The sequence below is a fragment of the Pseudorca crassidens genome, chromosome X (genome assembly GCF_039906515.1).
Source record: "Pseudorca crassidens isolate mPseCra1 chromosome X, mPseCra1.hap1, whole genome shotgun sequence".
Lineage (NCBI taxonomy): Eukaryota > Metazoa > Chordata > Mammalia > Artiodactyla > Delphinidae > Pseudorca > Pseudorca crassidens.
Genome location: NC_090317.1, coordinates 38,754,209 through 38,768,561, shown reverse-complemented (window position 1 = coordinate 38,768,561; position 14,353 = coordinate 38,754,209). Strand labels below are relative to the sequence as shown.

Below are 14,353 nucleotides of genomic sequence, written 5' to 3'. Positions count from 1 at the left end.
GAACTTGGTGTTGGCCTCCAAAATTCCTTCCGATCCTCAGTTTTGAGGAGTTTGTGAGACATGGGAGACAAAAGTGCAGCAGCCTTACCTTTGAAACCAGGCTCCCCAGGTTGTCCCTTGGGTCCTGGGCTACCAGAAATTCCAAGTGTCTGGCCTTGATCTCCTGGGGATATCAAGACATTGTTCAAGTGGTCAGGAGAAGCTACAGCTCAATTTGCAGCACATAGATCTTTTGAGGGAAAAAAAATCATAGCCAGAGAGGCTCCTTGACACAGTTACCCACCGGGTAAAAGGTTATGCTTTTATGCCCCAATGAAGGGCTGGGATGCTTCCAGACAATTGGCATGAGATGCTGCTACATGCAGCATATCTCCATTGGGAAACACATCACTAGGCTCAGTATGGTCAGAGAAGATGAGAGGAGGGGCCCTAAAACATCACCAGAAGAGGAGACTGTCTAGAGCTGAGGTTCTCCTCTGCTGCTGAGTCTGGAAGGCAGCTGGGTCAAACCACTGTTTGTCGCATATCTTTGAGGAACAAAGACTGCAAAGGGGGTTCAGCCGAAGGGGAAATGTAAATCGATTCCTTTTCCTCGAAACACAATGTCTCCCCAGGGAGAGCCCTGGGCCTGTTAGAAATCCACCTTGCTCTGGAAAAACGCATTAAAGGGGAAAATGCTCCTTACCTTTTAAACCTGGGAGACCAGATGCTCCTGGGAGCCCAGGAGCTCCACTGAGACCCTGTGAACCCTTCAAAGCAAGACGGGAGTCAGTATTTCTGCCCAGCGCTCAGGGCCTCCCACCCTCTCTTCCCCTTCCCTTCCCTGAGCCACTGCTGGAGAGATGTCCATCGAGTGGTCTGTGGCAGGGGCAAACGGGTGGGGGGCATCCTGCAGAGGGGAAGGTGATGAGCAAGGGGGCGGAAATGCGTATTTACGGGTTATAGGGGAGGGATTCGATCTGCAGAGTAATCCTGGTCTTGTCATTCATAACTTCCCAATGCCTATCAAAATTGGTACCTTGGGAAATCAAGGTGTGAATGTTCTAGCAAGTCTCTTAGAAAATACGAAACTTAACAGTCAGGCCAGGCATTTGATCTGCTCTACATACAGTTGGCTATCACTGCCCATGCCAAAGCTCTGGAGCCATTATGCACGAGAACAAGCGTGACCTCACCAACGTGGGGCTAGCTCTCTGCCACAGGTTTCACAAGGAACAGAGTCTTTCTGCCACCAGGTAGTGGGCTGTATGCATACAGGTACTGGAGTCTGAATTTGGTCTAATATTTCCGTGATTTTCACAAGAAAAACTGCCTTCACTGGCGAATGTCCAACACACTATCTGAGTCTGGGAAATGGGCGTGTCAGCTGCCATTGGTACAGTTCTTTCCCTGGCATCTGGTATGGTTTTGATTCATTTGAGATGTACCCAGTAAGGACATACGCTACCTAATGCCTTGGGTAGGAGTCCAACTTGGGTCACTCTGGTCACTGGACCACGACCCAGGACACCCCCTGCATTCACCTGGCCTCTTCTGCGTATTGCCATATCTACTTATTCTGAGCCTCTGCTCATGCTGGGACCCCTCCCAGAACGCTGTCCCACTTTGATTCTATCCTTCCTAGTGTGTAAGTAGCAGGTTGAGAATTGTTTATTTTGCAATTGCTTCAGGGGTGTGTGTGTGTGTGTGTGTGTGTGTGTGTGGTGTTTTCTCTCCACAAGCTGGATTGACGCTTTTAAAGGACAGGGACTTTGTCTGCAGGGAACACAGGTGTCCTGTGATACAGTTTATTTAGTCCCTTCAATACTACTACTATTATTGCTACTATTTACTCAGAGCCTACCATGTGCCAAATACAACGTAACTGCTTTACACACATCAGCTCACTTAACCCTCACTATGGTCTGAAGAAGGTTTGGAAATTATTCCCATTTTTAACAGATGAGAAAAGCGAGGCTCCGGCAAGTTAAGCGATACGCACAAAATCACAGGGCTAATGAGTGATGGAGCTGAGATTCAAGCCTACGTCTTCTCATTGCTAAGCCTACTCTACCACCCAAACTTTTAAGAACCCAGAGAAGCTGGTTTTGAGTCTTTGTTGTCTCCACAAGAGGCAACAACTGGCAAAGACCTTTCTGAAATCAAAACATCAAATAGTCTGTACCGAATTCTTCTGCTGACCCAAACTCAACGTGGGATGCTGGCGGTGGGATGCAGACCAAAAAGCATGCAAGGCGGTTCTTGTTCTCAAGTCCTAACAGTCTCATCGAGGAAATCAGACCCACACAGAACCAACTAGGATAAGTGTAAACAGTGAGAAGTGTAGGGTGCCAGCAGGGTGGGAGCTCAGGGACTCCTGGAGGGGCGGGTGCCTGGGCTGGGGCCTGAAGGATAGGCAGGTAGTCAGCAATTTTGAGGAGGACGCTCTGCCACGTGGGGGAAGATAGGTGAACAAGGGCCCCGGAAGGAAGAGGGGATGTTTGGGAAAGGGTGAGAAGACCTGGCAGACTCAAGGAGGGGCCTTGTCTGGGGTGAGCTGGGGGAGGGAGCTGGGCAAGAGGGCTGGGAAGTGGGCTGGGATCAGAAAGGTGGGCAATAGGAACACATCCCCCTGCTATGGAGGCGATTCCCTGATGGGGAGATAAAGAGGTGGGCAGACTCACACTTTCTCCTGGTATTCCTGGGAAACCTGTGATTCCAGGGGACCCCTTCAGGCCGGGTAAGCCCCGTAGTCCTGCGGAGCCAGGGGAGCCTGGTCTCCCACTAAGTCCCTTGATGAGGCTGGGGAAGCCAGGAGCTCCAGGCAAGCCTGGTGGCCCAGGGCTGCCAGCCTCTCCTTTGTCACCTGGGAAAGAGGCAAAAGTCTTGGGGAAAGACTCTAGGCAAGAGAAAGTCTTCTCCCCAAGGTGCACGTGCCCTGGGTCACAGGCGGCCAAAGCGCAAGCTTGGGGACAGTTAGCTTAGGGGGAGGAGTGGGGATAGAGGGAGGTGCCTCACTGGGAAAGCCACTCAGTGCCCATCCCCACTGTCTGCCAGGCCCTTCCAGGGATACAGCCGCCCGTGGTTCAAAAACGGAGTTCCACGGTGGCAATGAAAATTGGCAGGCTCACAGTACAGGCCCCCCTCAGGCCCAGGGAAGGCAGCCTCCGTGGATCCCCAGCTGCCACCCATACTGCTGCTCTGGGGGTTCTTGTTCTGTGGGGCCTTTTCTCAGGAAAGAAGTTGAATTTGGTCATAAAAACTGTCTCGGGCATTTCTCCTGTCCATTCCCTGCCCCAGCACCTCTGGGCCCAGGAAATCCGATGGATCCAGGTGAGCCCTGAGAGCCTTTGTCTCCTGTGAAGTGCAGGTTCAGCACTGGAAGTCTGGGGCTGGGTACTCCGACTGGCCCCGGGTCGCCTCTGTCTCCTGCAGGGATGGAGATCATGAGAGCCGTGTGAGCGGGAGCTTAGACACGAGGTCAGGCACGGGCTGACCGCTCATATCAGCTCTTCCGGCCCCACCCCAGGCCCCCTTTCTGGGCTCTTCCACCGTCTTCCCCGCCCCTGTTTCCCAAACTTTGCGTTAATGTGCACGCCCTCTCCCTCCTTTGACAAGCTCAAGGTCCACCTGCAACTTTAGACCCTACTCAAAACCCTTCTCCGTTGAGCATCGGGAATGTGTGTCCAGGCTTCTAACGCGCAGTAGTAACTCAGAGTGATTAGGTCTTTTGGTTTAAAAGGACTTCATTCAGAAACCTCAAATATTATTATCTAACACAGGGTTGGTATAAGCCACAGGAATGACAAAGTTGATAAACAAGATGTACCTTGGGAAGCATGGGTGGCAATTCCAGAATTCGATTCCCCAGCTCACCTTTTTCACCAGGGCTACCAGCCTGTCCAGATGGTCCAACTCTTCCCATCGACCCAGGAATTCCCTTTAATCCACTTGCACCAGGAATACCAGGGAGACCTGGAATCCCTGGAAAACCTATCAGTCCAACAGACCCCTTCTCACCTGTTGAGAAACAAGAACTTCTATTATTATCCCTGTTTGACATATAAGAAAATGGAAGCTCAGAGACGTTAATTAACTCACCCAAAGTCACACAGCTAGGAAGCTGCAGAGAAGGGATTCAAACCCAAGCTTCTCTAACCCCAAAGCTCAAGCTCTTAGTCAATACATGTTATGCTACTTCCCTGAAGAGGGACATTGTACTAAGCACCAGAAAGGAAAGAAGAGGTGGGAACCTCTCTTATGATTTGCCAAGTTAGAGCTCATGTTTGGCACAGGAGGAATAAAAAAAGCCTATGGCCAGGAGGCAGGGAGATGAGCTCTAGCCTGGTGCTGTTGCTAACCAGTTGTGTGACCTTGGACCAGTCACTTTCCCCCGCTGCCCAACCTCTGATGTCTAGCAGGACAGTCACAGGAATTGAGAGCTATCAGGCTCTATGGTAGAAGTTGTGCAAATGAGTAACCTTGGTGTGGCTGTTCCTGTCTTGGGCTCCCTGCCCATGCTATTCAGCCCAGTGATCCACCCAGCAGGCAGGGAAGGCGAATCACCTTGGGTGGGGTTCCTCCTTTAGCACTAGCCTTGTCCAACTATCTTGCCAAAAAAGCCCTGCCCACCTCCCTCCCCATTCCCCTCTCCCAGGCAGAGAGGAGGGAGGGGGCGAGCTGGGCAGCACGGCAGCTCCTTTTTGGCCCCCATTGGTGCCTTCCTGATACCTTCACTTACCCTTCGGACCTGGCAGGCCTGGCAGTCCAGTGGCCCCTGGCAAGCCGGAGTTCCCCAGGAAGCCAATTAGCCCTGGAGATCCCGGAAGGCCTTTCAGCCCAGGCAGGCCTCTCTTTCCAGCTGATGCAGGGGGACCTATATCGCCTCTTGGACCTTTCTTTCCAGGATGTCCTGAATCAGTACAGGAGAGAACACAGGACAGCTGTCAAGTGAGACTGTCCAGATCTGGGCCGCTGCCCATTCCCATGGCTTCTGGTTGGTTGGCTTGTTGGCGTTTATAAACTGCCCTTTAACAATGGCTTAGGCAGGCTGCTAACAGGCAGAGTTCTTAGCTGGTTGAAGCATTAGCACCTACCACCCAGGGCGCCCTGCCAATGGCAACTTCTTTCAACATGGCACTGTAGATGGCGGGGGGGGGGGGGGGGGGAGCAAACCCCTTCTGATGATAACTCTCCCCCCTTCATGAATGTGGTTCACACTTTAGCCTCTGAATGGAGCTCTGGGAAGCCAGGGTGGCAACTGGACTCTAGTTTCCTGGTACTTCCAGTTTGAATCACTCCACAATGGCTGTTTCCTGAGCCAATTGGTGAAGTAGAGGTTAAAGCCAAGCCATTGTTTCAGCCTCCCAGGGAGCCATGGATACAGGGCTGCCCTTTTAATCCCTCATGCAAGCAGTTAAGTCAGCCAGTTCCTTGGCATTAGGGTTGAAAGACCCCCTAGTGCCAAGTACTGTAGAAATCCCCAAGGCCCATCTGGTATCCTAGGTATTCTGAAACTTCTTTCACCAGGCTTTAAGTTGCTCAATGGGATTAAGCTCCTGAGCTGCTGCCAAAGTGGAATGTTCAGGTACAAAGCAAGGAAATTAAAAAACCAAAGGATTAAATGAGTGACGACAGAGGTATTTGGGCCCCCAAGGACCTAAATGAATGGCTGACTTGGCCTTCTATGGATTGAAAAGCATCAAGTAGCTGCGAGCCCCAGGATTCTAATGGGAGGCTGTGAAGGGGATTCCACAACAAGGGAAGGAAATTCAATGGGGGCCAACCCCACAGCATGAGTTCAGGGACCCCTGGCCTTGCCAGGTTATAGTGTATAGTAAGATAATTCCCCAAGAGGCCAAGCTAGTGGGAGTGTTAGTCTGTGAGCTTGTGTGCTGTTTTCTCACCTGGACAGCCTATGTGAAGACCCCAGAAACACAGAAGGACAAAGGGGATAAAAAAGATGTTAGTGGCTCTGTAAAAACTCAACTTCAGTCACGTGGCTGGGAGTCGGGGCGGACAGCAGGGTGAAGAGGGGGGTGTGAGAAAAAGGCAAGCTGCAGACGGTAGGCTGGAACCAGGGGGCGTCAGGCCCCGCTGTGGAGTGAAAGACACTCTGGCCCTGGGTCCTCAGAGGCCTGCTGGCCCGAGAGGCAGGCTGCCAGCACGGTGGTCACCCTCTCCGCCTGAGCTCCTCGCCCGGCCCCAGTGAGGGCGGTGGAGAGGGGCGAGGCCCACCTGCACAAGGAGGGCAGGAAGGCAGGAGGGAGGCTGAAGCCTGAAAAGGGGGACGGAGGCCATGGGGGAGGGGCGGGGAATGAGCATACTGTGGGGTCACATTTTGGAGGCTAAACTGCAGCGATCGGTTTGGCTTGGCACTGTGAGGGCGACTTGAGAGGTTAGGAAAGTCAGTCTCCTTGTCAACTCTGACCCTGTCACACTGCTGCTACTGCCCCTCAGGGCACCGGGTTGCGGTGGGGGTGGGGGTGGGGCGGAGGGGAGGGCTTAGCTTAAGTCTGTCAAGATGGGGCTCCTCCTCCGAAGGACCTACCTGAAGTGCCTGGAAAGCCTGGTGCTCCTGGGAGCCCGGGTTTGCCCTTGATGCCGAATAGACCATCAGATCCCCGGGGGCCTGGCTGTCCTGCGCGGCCTGGTATTCCAGGGCTGCCCCGATCACCTTTGGGGCCCAGCAAGCCCGACTTCCCAAGCAAACCTAAGGAAAGGAAGGGCCAGACAATTACAGCCTGGACTGATAGCAGGGACCGATTACCAAACCAACTTCCAGCGGAAGAGCCTGCCCAGGATGTACCCCACGGGCCACTGTCTTGTCAGCTCAAGCCTTGTGGCTCATCACAGGCTCTGCAAGAAATCTGACTATGGATTATAGATACTTCTGGAATTACTAAGACAGGAGAATGGACGCAGGTGATTTAAGAAAAAGTTCCACAAAGGGAAGGACAGAACACAATGACTTTTCATTTCAAGCCCCTAATTAATCCATCACCCCAGAGTCACGCAGGTATTCATGCAAGTATAGCAGTTACTGAAAGGTTTTCTGTAGACTGTCAGATAAGTGGGGCAAAGAGAGTCACCCTTGGGTCCTGTAAGGCCAGAGTCTCCAGGAAATCCTCTGTCTCCTGGCAGTCCCTGTAGGCCTTGCTTCCCAGGAGCACCATTTTCAGCACCAATGATGTCACCAGGGGCTCCCTTGGGACCTGGGAAGCCGGGACTGCCAACTTTCCCAGGCAAGCCATCTTTTCCAGGGAGCCCAGGAAACCCAGGCAAGCCCTTCTCTCCACGAGGTCCAGGAAATCCTAAGTGTAAAGAGGCAAAAATAAAAGGCCATGGAGGTTTAGAAGTGATAGGTTTGGGGAGAGGACTCTGACACAGGTTTTTTCCCTACTACAAAAGCTAACATATTAGTAATGTGTGTCGCTTCCCTTAAAGGTCAGGAGTCTCTGGTCCTGGGAAGACTTGCCCAGTGGCAGGCACTGCCCCGTGTGCCCTGGAGGAGGTTCTAGCTCAGCGGGCAGAGCTCAGCAACCCGCTCCTGGGGAGCCTACAGTGGCCAAAGAGCACAGGTTACACCCGGGACCTCCTGTCAAAGGCCTGGTCTCTTCTGGAGTCATCTAACTCCTGCCAAGTCACGCCTCCCTCTTTCTGGGTGGCAGACAGATCTGTAGCACTGATAAGCCCAAGGGAATGTGGCCTCAGATGAGCCCCAGGCTGCAGAGCAGGCGTGGTTCTCAAACTGAGCGTGCATCAGAGTCTCCTGGGGCAGGGGTGCTTGGGAAAAGCCAGATTGCGGGGCCCACCCGCAGAGCTTCTGATCAGTAACTCTGCCAAGGGGCCAAGGCACTGCGTTACTACCAAGTTTCCAGGTGATGCTGACGCTTCTGGCCGAGGGAACAGTTTGAGAACCACTGGTGCAGTGCAGAACAATGAAGCTCAGGTTGGAATGACAGGGTGTGAGCGAAGTCTTTGAAATACGACAACTTCCCTCTCACTCATCTGAATCTCCTTCTCTGACCTTTAAGGAGTTGATCCAGGAAACTGCCATAGAACTTGCAGTCAGACCATGTGGCAGAGTCCTGGCTCTATCACTAGTGACCTTGTGATCTCAGGTGAGTCACCTTCCATAGGAGCCTCAGTTTCCTCCTCAAATGGCCGTTACTGCTCTGAGATGCTGGCATTCTATAGCTCTAAGCTCTCTTGCCTGAGTATGAAATCAAAACCGTCCCACTTACACCAGAGCACAAACCTAACTTCCTATAGTGGGTGGATGGCTACCACAATCCGAACACACACTCACACAAAAGGAGAAGCAGGTGAGGAGAAGCTCCTTTTCTTACCTGGCATTTCAGGGAGGTGAACCAATCCTGGACTTCCGGGCTCCCCTTTATTTCCATGCAATCCAGGCTGGCCTGGAGTCCCAGGGAGGCCACGGGCCCCGTTAGGGCCTGAAAACCCAAATATGAGTGGTAAGGGGAAAGGAAAGTCGGTGTGGCTAGCTATGATTTGTGACGTCCAGTCAAGAATCCTAGTCTTGGGAATTCCCTGGTGGTCCAGTGGTTAGGACTCCGTGCTTTCACTGCCGAGGGCATGGGTTCGATCCCTGGTTGGGGAACTAAGATCCCACAAGCTGCACGGTGCAGCCGAAAAACAAACAAAATTCTAAGCTCTTGGAGAATCTCTCTTATTCTCACCTCCCCACACGACCCTCTCTAGCAGCCATTCTATTTCCTCAATCCTCAAGGCCGCCCTCTCAGAAGGAATGTGGATCCCCAAATGCTACCAGGCTATCCTCAGCTTCCTTTGGTGCATGGCCCTTACAAGTGTGCTCAGTGGCTTTTTCTGGCCTCATTCCATACCTGGGAATCCGGGAGCTCCTGGAAATCCTGATGGACCGTATGGCCCAGGAATAATACAAGGCAAGGTGATACCTGTAAATGGTAACATGTGAGCAGGTGGTGAACCCCCTGAGTTCCCCCTAGCATGCGCCTTTACTCCCATTCCATCGAATGGAACAGCTAAGTTATTCTTCCCACCCAGAAGCTGGGAGCCCATGCAGAAAAATCGTAGCATCAGAAGCTCTCGGGAGTTACTCCTAGTGCAATTTCTCACAGATACGAATGCCCCTAGTGTCCAAGTCAGGACATCTCATTCTAACAAAGTTTCCTGTTGTGTAGGAAGAGCAGCAAACGGCAGTTGCCTATTCACCCTGCCTTCAGATGGAGCCCCTCCCTGGGATGCGTGCTTGGTGTTAGTTATTATTATGTCCACATCACTAGATTGGAGTGTTTGAAGCCAACACCTCTCAAGTTCAGATGACTGCTCTTTTCTTGGAATGAGGCTTTTCCCAAACCACTGGGTTCTTTTGACACGTGTTATTTGAGATCTCCTGAAACCTATTGATTGTCCTTGGTCAGATGGACCCATATGTCTGTACCAGGTAAACACTGAAGGCCACTCTCTTGGCCATGGCAGACAGTGACCCTTCCCTCAGCTCCTCATTTGAAACTGTCAACTCTGCTACTCAGGGAGAAGGGGTAGTCAATTTCACTATTCAAGACATTGAAATTGACCTGCGGAGCCCCTCCCCTGGCAAATTCTTCCTTGCTCACTCAGAGTACAAATAAAGAGTCTGTAAGATCACAGGGGGGAGGTTTAATAAGATACCAGTGACCAAATTGTTAGTTGGCTCCTTCAAATGCCATTTATAAACAACTGCTAATTAAAATCAGTCTTGCCTATTCATTAAAACAACCCCCTGAGATCTACTTTAAGCCAGAGTCCACAGTTCTAATAAACTGCTATAGCTTTTGCCTGTACGTAAAAGAAATCACAAATTGCATCTCTTAAAGATATGTATACAACCTATGATTCAGACTGCTTACTGAACTGGCTAGCATTCCTCCTCCAGTCCCGCTTCCATTTTCCAACTTCAAGGCCTGATGGCATTTTAGCCCACCTGTTCTAGTCCTAAATCAAAATTGGGAATTGAACAGTATAATGTATTGGTTAAGAGGTTGGGCTCTGAAGCCAGACGGAGCTGAGCTCGTATCGTAGTTCTGCTACTAACTAGTTGTATGAGCAAGATACTCAACCTCTCTGAGCCTCATGTGTAAAATTGGAGCTACTTACGTCATATGGTGCTTGTGAGGATTATATGGAATAGTGTTAACAGCACTAAGCACAGCGCCTGGCACCCTGGGATGTGCTCAGTGAATACCAGTGTTTTAGTATCTTACTTAAGGAGGAGTATTCAGAAGAGCCCCCGCAAGGCCATCCCCTGCATTCTACCTCAGTCAGGTTAGTGACACTACTGTGTAGCCTGGGCAGCAACTCTCTGCCTTCTAGACCTCAGGCTCCTACAGTTATATTTTCACAGGTGGGAAGATGGCCACAAGCCTGATCTTCCTCCATAGGTAGTCATACCCATCTCCATCCTGCCAGATGTTGAAATGATGGAGCTATTTTGGAGGGCTATTTCCCTACTGCGGAAACATGCTTTATGATGGATGAGATGCTATACGGGGAGAGGGCTGCCAGTCCTGTGCTCGGCTTTGGACTAGGCTGAAGAATTGCCTCGCTAGATGGTATCATGAGAGGGACCCTGCAGAAAACCCTCCTGCCCCAACTATTTCAGTAGCTGATTGACTCTAATGGGTCAAACATTGTAGTTCCATTGCTTTATGTCTTAAAAAACAAACTGGATAAAATACAAATCTCTCTGGGCCAGGTCCAAACATGAAGCCATCCATCTTCAATTTATCATATGTGTTTCATAGATTCTTTTCACCTGTGATAGCCAGAGCAAAACAAAATCTTTAGAAGATGGGGCCAAGGACAGGCATCTGGAAAGGTTCCAGGGCAGGAAAAATACTTAGAAAAGGGAAGATGAGTAGAACCCAGAGGAAATCAAGGACATACTTCCCTTTGCCTCGGACCAGTCCTGTACAACACACCACATTTGTGTATTGCAAGCAGAGGGTCAAAATGGTGAGAAGGTAAGGACTTCAAGTCATACTGCTACCTGACTCTTTTACTTTACATTCCTGTCTTTTATTTTACATCCCTGAATTCCGAGCCTTCTCCCCAACAAAGCAGAAACCAGCTCTACCCTTGTTCTGTTTTATAAGTGCAACAAATGACCTAGTTATTCAGAATTTTCCCCATTAATGACAAAATTCATCTTCAGAATAAAAAAGCACCTCTGGTTATCAAGTTTCTAATATCTCAGTTGATTCTGGTTCCAATGAATAAATATCAGACATGGGTGGCTCCTTCCAGGTACCTCCCAAGGCAAGTCATGGCCTCAGTTAAGTTCATAAGTGAAGATGCTCAAGGAAGAGATCAGCCAAGCCATCAACATGCACAGTGAAGGAGCCAGCCCCTCACACAGACTGCATGCCCACTTCCTCTGTCCTCCCTCCCAGGAGAGGCGTGCTAAGGAGACTTTGCAGCGGTGTCAGCGTGAGTCTTTGCACCCCAGCCTTAGGATCACCCCTCCCCAGCCCGGGCCTCCAGTGTGGTACTCAGACCATTGTGAGTGTCTGAGATTAAGTGAGCAAAAAGGAAGGGGTGGGGTTGCCATCACTGGTGTTTGAGAACCTCTAGACCTAACTACCTCTCACCTCCCTCTGTGTCTAAGTCTCCTTGCCCAACCTTCTCCCTGCAGCAGCAGTCACCTAGACCAAACAAGTAAAGAAGAAAATTAAACCGGGACAGAAGTTCCTTGAGGCCCAAGGGAAGTCTCGTCTGTAGCCCACCGATCAAATTCCCTGTCTGGACTGAGTCGAGAAAGCTGGCATCCACACAGGATCAAGGACACAGTAGCCGCTGCAGTGATAACCAGGGTGATTGATTACTATGAGCATCTGGATCAGAGCCTCTTTGGAAACAGCCAGTTGTCTCCTTGCCCAGGATTTGTAATAATTCACACTATTAGGTTGAAAGGCTTCTGATTACTTCATTCCCTTTCCTGGCAACGTAGCTGTCCTAGCCTGAGCCACGACCAGTTGGAGTGAGTACATTTAGGAACAACATCTTCATCTTTCATGGCAACAGTAATGGCCATAATGCAAATGTTTAGGGCCCACAAGTTAAGTGTTTTTACAATTGTGTGGAAACAAAGCTAGGTTTGAGGAGTTATATTTGGTGGCTGTAGAGAGAAAAAGAAAGCTAATGCTCTTAATTGAAGTAACTTTTTGGAAAGTCTTGGTACTGCAACAAGAACATTTTCTGCATAAGGCATCTCCCAGGCTATAGCTTTCTAGATCACTAGTTTCCTGAGAACTTTCTGGGTCCAGGGATAGTGAAGTTTGGGACAGAAATGTTCCTGTGGGCTTCCTTCTGTTTCCAAGCAGTTGGAATGTTGATAATATCCAGATTTGAGCATATCTAAGTTTACAGGCACCATGTTAATATAACGCAGTTTAAAACCTAGTTGCCTGCAAAATGGGTTGAACTAGAACGAAGACCCGATTGGCGGAGGGGCGGTGGAATGACCATGAATAATGTCTCTGGGAACAGAGCTGGAAGCAAAGCTATAACTGACACCAGGACTTCCAAAAGGCCGAATGGTTTTGTTTGACACAATTCCTCACAGCCTTAATGGGGATACTGACTTGGACTGAAATACTGACTTGGGTTTAAGAATCCTGAATCACCAATTTTTAACTTGTACTGTAATCCTTATTAGACCAATTCACAAAAGTACATTTTAAAAGAAATAAATTTTTACAAGACCTGGTATCTGTCTTCTTTTTTTGTAATTCTTCAAGGTGACGAGGTGGAAAGAGGAGAAATAGGTCTAAGAAAAAGCTCCTTGGTTATGGAAAAGGCCCTTTCCTCTGTAAATGTATATTAGTCTCCTGTGGAACACTGCACTATACTAGGCAGGTTGAGAAACACTGAAAAGGATTACTCACCTTCCTTAGTATCCAGAGGCTTGCAATGCATTTGGAAAAAGTAAAAGCATTAATGGAAGGAAATATGTAATCTAACTGGCAAAGACATACCATAGGGGTCATGAGAAAGCTTAGTGGAAGAATTAGGGCCTATATCGAAGCCTGAAAGTTGGATGGGATGTGAGTACATAGAGAAAAGGAGGAGTATTCAAGAAAAAGGCAACATGGGCAAAATCGTGGAGTTAGAAATGAATATATTGTTTATGGGGACAGTGAAAGGTACAGTTGTCTTAGTGTTTTGTTTTGTTTTAATCATGAAGAGTATGAGATAAAGTCAGGTTAGAAAGGTTGGTTGTGTCCATGTTTGGAGACTTCTGAATTCTAGACTGAGGAGTTTCAACATTATCCTCTATTTAGTAGAGAACATTTGTGGCTTTGGACTAGGGGAGTAACATGATGGAATCAGCTCTTTACAGATTATTAAATTGGCAGCAGTGTTCATAGTGGAATTGAGTGGGGAAAGTCTAGAGGTAGGAAATGAAAAACTACTTAGGAAGTTGTCATTCTTCCATCCATCCATCCATCTATTCATCCATCCATCCATCTATCTATTCATCCATCCATCCATCTATTCCAACAAGCATATAGGTGTTAGCTAGGCATGAGATAATGAGCTTAATACCAAGAAGAAGAAGGGACAAAGATAAGAGGCATTGCAAATGAAGAATATGAGATGAATTTCAAGTTTTCAAACTTCAGACGACTACAGGAAGTGTGGTACCACTAATGGGAACATAGAAGTTGTGGAAACGTAGAAGTTAGGATGGAGAACTGTTCTAGCTGTATGCAAGAAGGCAAGTTAATAGCATAGTACCTTGATCTATAAGCAGGGCTGTCACTCATTATGATTACTAAAATTCAAGTAGAAAGAGAAGTTATAGACGCAAGAGGGAAGAGATATGGGAACATATGTATATGTATAACTGATTCACTTTGTTATAAAGCAGAAACTAACACACCATTGTAAAGTAATTATACCCCAATAAAGATGTTAAAAAAAAAAAAAGAAAGAAAGAGAAGTTATATAAATGGGAGGGATTTAAGGTATGAAATGGAGATCAGACTAGACAGAACTAGGGTCTCTTCTCAATCTGAGATCTCATGAATTAAGGAAAGGTTCTTCCCTACTGATGATATTACCATACAACTTAGAGGATACCTTTCTTGTCCAATTTCCACTCATTCCTTCCATGGCACTTGTAATAAATGGTCATCCAGCTTCTGCTTGAAATCTTCCAGGGATTATGAGCTCATAACCTCCCAAGGCCATTCTGTTATACTTTCAGACTGCTCTGTTAGGAAGTTTTTCACTTAGTAGGGCTGAAATCTATATTGTTCTGTGTAACTGTACCACAGTATGATCCTTTTTCCACATGAAAACCCTCAAGAGGATTGAAAGTAGT

The 14,353-nt window shown here is 48.8% G+C and overlaps 1 protein-coding gene across 1 annotated transcript in view; it reads right to left on the bottom strand.

Annotated features, from left to right (window-relative positions):
• The window catches only part of COL4A6 (collagen type IV alpha 6 chain), a 159,656-nt gene that overhangs the window by 18,476 nt on the left and 126,827 nt on the right, over window positions 1-14,353 (bottom strand). The window contains exons 23-33 of the mRNA XM_067722692.1: window positions 11,616-11,669; window positions 8,850-8,921; window positions 8,331-8,438; window positions 7,071-7,292; window positions 6,530-6,691; window positions 4,721-4,891; window positions 3,856-3,999; window positions 3,283-3,408; window positions 2,664-2,845; window positions 686-749; window positions 89-163 (exon numbers count right to left, since the gene is read on the bottom strand). Of these exons, the coding sequence (XP_067578793.1) occupies window positions 89-163; window positions 686-749; window positions 2,664-2,845; window positions 3,283-3,408; window positions 3,856-3,999; window positions 4,721-4,891; window positions 6,530-6,691; window positions 7,071-7,292; window positions 8,331-8,438; window positions 8,850-8,921; window positions 11,616-11,669 (1,380 nt within the window). The remainder of the gene's footprint in view (window positions 1-88; window positions 164-685; window positions 750-2,663; window positions 2,846-3,282; window positions 3,409-3,855; window positions 4,000-4,720; window positions 4,892-6,529; window positions 6,692-7,070; window positions 7,293-8,330; window positions 8,439-8,849; window positions 8,922-11,615; window positions 11,670-14,353) is intronic.